At 49.5% G+C, this 5,647-nt stretch overlaps 1 protein-coding gene across 1 annotated transcript; it reads left to right on the plus strand.

Moving 5' to 3' along the window:
* Window positions 1-2,115: 2,115 nt before the first annotated feature.
* Window positions 2,116-4,921, plus strand: LOC109828420 (the record flags this gene model as incomplete). The annotated part of the gene is made up of 4 exons (XM_020395420.1): window positions 2,116-2,251; window positions 2,573-3,041; window positions 4,566-4,724; window positions 4,918-4,921. Coding segments are annotated over 4 exons (768 nt in total), but the record flags the coding sequence as incomplete, so codon positions are not given.
* Between the last annotated feature and the right edge of the window lie 726 nt (window positions 4,922-5,647).

Genomic DNA, 5,647 nt, shown 5'->3' on the forward strand with positions numbered 1-5,647 from the left:
TCATCCTCGAACGTTGACTTTTGTCGCAACGCGTTGACTGGCGTTGACCTAGGGTTACGCGTTGACCGGCGTTGACCCTTAGGGTTTTGAATCGTCGAACGTCGATTGGTGTGGATTTTCATCCTCGAACGTTGACTTTTGTCGCAACGCGTTGACTGGCGTTGACCTAGGGTTACGCGTTGACCGGCGTTGACCCTTAGGGTTTTGAATCGTCGAACGTCGATTGGTGTGGATTTTCATCCTCGAACGTTGACTTTTGTCGCAACGCGTTGACTGGCGTTGACCTAGGGTTACGCGTTGACCGGCGTTGACCCTTAGGGTTTTGAATCGTCGAACGTCGATTGGTGTGGATTTTCATCCTCGAACGTTGACTTTTGTCGCAACGCGTTGACTGGCGTTGACCTAGGGTTACGCGTTGACCGGCGTTGACCCTTAGGGTTTTGAATCGTCGAACGTCGATTGGTGTGGATTTTCATCCTCGAACGTTGACTTTTGTCGCAACGCGTTGACTGGCGTTGACCTAGGGTTACGCGTTGACCGGCGTTGACCCTTAGGGTTTTGAATCGTCGAACGTCGATTGGTGTGGATTTTCATCCTCGAACGTTGACTTTTGTCGCAACGCGTTGACTGGCGTTGACCTAGGGTTACGCGTTGACCGGCGTTGACCCTTAGGGTTTTGAATCGTCGAACGTTGACTTTTGTCGCAACGCGTTGACTGGCGTTGACCTAGGGTTACGCGTTGACCGGCGTTGACCCTTAGGGTTTCGTGCATCGAATGTTGATTGGTGTTGATTTTCATCAAAACATCCAATAATCGACGAAAACGGGCGTATCCGGGTCCAAAACAGGCATATAGGACGAAACGGGACTCAAAACACCCGGGGGTGTCTCGCCTTTGGCCGAGACACCTTGGGGTGTCTCGGCCAAGGCCGAGACACCTTGGGGTGTCTCGGCCAAGGCCGAGACACCTTGGGGTGTCTCGGCCAAGGCCGAGACACCCTAGGGTGTCTCGGTTCTAGGGCCGAGACACCCCCCCCTCTTGCTTCTTTTCTTTTGTCTTTTTCCCTTTTTTGCTTTGTTTCTTTTTCCTTTTGTTTTGGTCCATTACTTCTTTTGTTTTCCCCCCTTCTTTTCAAAATTCAAAAGAGAGTTCCCTCTCTTACTTAGCTCAAAACCGAACCCCCTCCCCTCTATTTCGGTTTTGAGGTTCTTCTTCCCCAAACTTCTTTCCTCCATTGAAGAACCCATCAATCTTTAAGCAATCTTGGATTTTAGCGGATACCCATTGGCCGGAAGCTTGCATTCCCCAAATAGGGTTCTCTCCTCCATCTTCAAGCTCAAAGAAAATCTCCTTTGATTTGGTAAGCTTCCTTTCACAATCCTTTTATTTTCTTGTAAAGGTTGCATTTTTAGGCTTGTAGTAGGCTAGGGGTTGTGTATGCACCATACTTTGGGGTTCTTTGTGCAAAAGAGGTGAAATGGCCGAATTTTGGGGGGCTTATTTGCAAAATAGGGGCTGAAATTCGTGGGGTTTTATTTGCAAAAGTGGGACTGAAATTTGGGTATTGAGTTTATGTCCACTTGGTGAAGGGATGTGGGGGGTGCTTTATGCAATAGGATTAAGGAGTTGTTTGAGGGGTTTATTTGCAAAACAGCCCCTAAACGTTTTGGAGGGGCTTATTTGCAAAAAGGGCTGTGAAATTGAGGCTGAAATCCAAGGGGTCTAAACCCCAAGCCCCTGATCAAATTTTGATAAATGCATGTGGAGACCAAATGCAAAATTTGTAGAGGGGCTTTTATGCAAGATTGGCTAAATTCTGCAAAAAGGGTTTATTTGCAAAATTTAACCAAAATGGTGGGGTACCGGGGGTGCTAAATGATCGGATATGACGATCATGACCCGAACCGGGTGTGTCCTTGACCTGAATTTTGGCCTTGAACACGGAGGGTATTTTGGGTATTTCACCAAAATTCACCGCGAAAATGACAATCATTGTTTCGCATGCACGAAATTTGTAGGTTTAACTAGACTTCAATTATGAAATCCTATTTATGTATAGGATTTTAATTAAAGTTCTCAATTTCCCTTTTAAATTTCGTGTATTCATATTTTAGATTGTACCTGACTTGTTGCTTTGCAGATTGGCAATGTCTCCGCGTCGATCTCGTCCCCGGAGGAGTCGTTCTCGTTCACAGCATAGTGAGGAGGAGGTTCCTACGACATCCTCTTCCGCGGCCTCATTCTTCGGGGGTGAGAATTTATGCCGATTTTTCTTTTTTTGCATCCCTGATTGACCTCTTTGCGGGTCATGAAGGAAGAACCGATACCTCTCTCGCGGAGGGTAAGGTTTCAGACTTGTTTTGCTTAGCCAATTCAAGTCTTCGGTATATTGGGGCGATTTTGTGTCGTCCTACGCCTTATAGGTCGGTGTATGTCACCACGTTATTCACGTGATGATGCATACCGTTCTTCCGGTGTAGGACGCTCAAAATCGTCTCTCCAATTATTCCGTGAATGAGTCTATCATTCTTCTTATGAATTTTCTGACTCCACCCTTGTGCGTTATTGCAGTGGAATTCCCCTCGGGTAGTCTTCCTCCTCACGCCAACACCGGTTGTAGTCGGGGGGTCTTCTCTTCGGCTTCCCTTAGACAGGCTGTTAGCCCACTTCCTCGATTCGATAGAGGTCGCTCAGATGAATCTTGTCGCTTAGTACGGGAAGGAGGGCGCCACTGCTTGCGCCAGCTTATCACAGACGCCACCTTTACCGCTGATTCTACTTCCACTCAGGCTTTACAGAAGCCGAGCTTCTTGTTCGGGGATCATGTTGAGGACCCCGCTATATTGACTCTTGAAGAGGAGCACTGGCTGACTTTTGATGGTGGAGCTTGTTTGTACATCCCTTCGATTCCACGCCAATATTCCTTCAGTCACTTGAAGGGGCAGGCCGTGGACAGGCAGATGTCTTGGCCTCTTACTGAAGATGCTGAGCGGGTTCAGTGCGGATATGTCACTCACCACAAGACCCCCGGCTCTAACGGGTATCCTGACGTTCGTGGTCTTCGACCCGGGATTATGGGCCTTGACACTGCACCCCCAGGCGAGGTGTCAGCAGCTGCCTCTACTGTGAGTAATCGTCTGGCTCTTTTGGGGAGACGGTTATCTTCAGTAGAGTTCAGATGCTATGGCTGGGCTTCCTCACTAGCCAAAGGGTGGTGGGCTCGCATGACTGATTTCGTCTTGGCGCGCTGGGAGAGGGATCTGAAGAGCAGTGGGTTGTACGTGCCCATACGAGCTACTATGTACGGAATCCCAGTCAGCTGTCGCCATTTCTTGGCTTTGCTGGAGACCTACATGCCTGACAGCAACACTTTTCTGACCAGTGGTGGTGAGCTAGGGCTAGCTTTGCATGAGATGCATTATGTTTCGGGTCTTCCGATGGGAGATTGTCCGTATCAGGAGTATTTCCCCTCGAACCAACAGCTGGAGTGTATGAAGAAAGATACTCCCGACATGTATGACACTCTCTGGGATCTTACCTGTCATTATCACACCTCCTTGGTTCAGACTTCTCCTCAAGCGAAGAGGAAGAGGCAGGTCAGTTTGAAGCAGTTTGCCTGCTATTTGTTCCAGAACTTGGAGGGTAACTCCGACGAGTCTGTTCATGAGCTAGATATATTGTCCCCTTCTGCGGTTAATGAGTTGCTGGAGAAGACTGAGGCTCAATCTTACACTATTGCCAGTGCTGAGGGAACTTTTCCCGCGGGGACCAAGTTTCGCTCTTTTCTCCGCCGTGCCCAGAAGTCCATTGGGCCCCGGACTCTATTAGCAGGCTATCTCGCCCTTTGGTTGAAGAAGTGTGTCGTCCCGCATCAGTCTTCAGACGCTCTACCCATCGAGGTGCTCTTCCCTGCAGTTCAGCTAGCCTACGGGAGAGAGCTTTCCCTGCTCCCAGCAATGGTTGCTAGCATCCATTGCGGGCTCAGGGGTCTGGTCAGTAGTTTCACACATATGGGCTCTGCACCATCAGCTGAGCTTGTTTGTCCGAAGGTTGAGCTCCCTTATGCATATCTGATGGCGTGGTTCGTTCTTCACCGTCCTGACTTGATGTCAGCGCCCAGTGTTGTTGACATCCCCGTCCCCTTCATACAGCTGTTGGAGAAGAGCAGATGGCTCGGGAACAAGTTTAGTGATGTGCAGCAAGAGCTTCGAGTCCGCAAGAGTTGGGAATTCTTTAAGTGTTTCCCTCATTTTTCAGGTCGCTATGGCGACGCGCTGGTTGATGAGGAGAAACCCAGAAGCGATCGGACTATTCTCGATGCTGGTTGTTTCCGGTGGCTAGTGAACATCCGTGTTGGATATCTTGTCCTCCGGGTGAAGAACCAGTGCTACATAGAGCCTTATCTCCCTTGCCGCTTTGCTCGCCAGTTCGGTTACGACCAACTGTATGTTGGGAATCCGAGCCGTAGCCTTCAGGTTGAGGGAGGATTGATTGATGGCGTACGAGCGTGGCTATGGACGATGGTGGGATGTACTGGAGCTCGCTTTGCTCTTCCTTCGTATAGGCGTAAGCCACTGATCACTTTCCTCAGCTGCAAGTGGTTGCTTTCTGCCTATGAGTCCATCAGCGTGAAGAGCCTCTCAGAGTTGCAGTCCGAGTATGCGGTCCGGGCTGCTATGATGGCGATTCGCAAGGCTGAGCTTGCTCGGAAGCGGAAAAAAGGGCATGCCAAATCTCTTCTCACAGACGAAGAAGAGCTCCTCCCTACGGATGATGATGATGAGACCTCCGAGGAAGAGTATGTGGATGCAGATACCGGCAGAGGGGATCTCGATACTGGTTTGTCCTGTCTCTTTTAATTTTCATTTTCCATAAATGACAGCTCTTTTTCATTGAAATGGCTATTGTCACTTTAGGTAGGGCAGCCAATGATCATGAGCCACCAGCTCCTACACACGTTGAAACGTGTGATAGGCCTGCGCATGTTCGACCCGTTGGCCCTCGGAGGGTTGGTGCCCCGAAGAGGAAGAAGACCGCCCATAAGCCCCATGACGATCGGCGTCCCTGTGGAGTGGACTTAGGGAGCAACGCCGATGGAGGGGGAGGTAACATTCGATTGCTCTTGCTTCAAGGTTGTTTACCTTTTGGGATTTGTAACCATGTTTTGTGCTCCAGGTTTCTTCGAAGAGGGTGAACTCCCACCGGGTTCGGCGTCCCCTGGTGTTGACAACATGGATTGCTTTGTGCAACAAATGTGTGATGCTCTTCATGACGGGTCCTTGGAATGTCATTTTCCTTATGCAAGGTGAAGGAAGATTTCTCGTTCGAGCTTTCCCCATCTTTCAACATTCAGGTTACCCTGCAGATGTTGCGATGGAGGGGCCAAGCTTCTCGAAGCCGGATGCCGGCTTATTAGCTGACATGCTGGCTGAGCAGACTTCCAGAGGGACCGAGAGACCATTCTTCGGGAACGATTCATCTACCGGTATATATCTGATTTTCTTCCTCTTGCCTGATATTTTATCTGACCAATGAATGATTGATTATCGCAGCGTCAACCATTGGAGTTAGCCCGGAATCTATCCCTGGCATATCCAGTTTGCCTCAGAGTGACGGGCTTGCAGGTATGCATACGATTTAAGGATA

The sequence above is a fragment of the Asparagus officinalis genome, unplaced genomic scaffold (genome assembly GCF_001876935.1).
Source record: "Asparagus officinalis unplaced genomic scaffold, Aspof.V1 AsparagusV1_Un1391, whole genome shotgun sequence".
NCBI lineage: Eukaryota > Viridiplantae > Streptophyta > Magnoliopsida > Asparagales > Asparagaceae > Asparagus > Asparagus officinalis.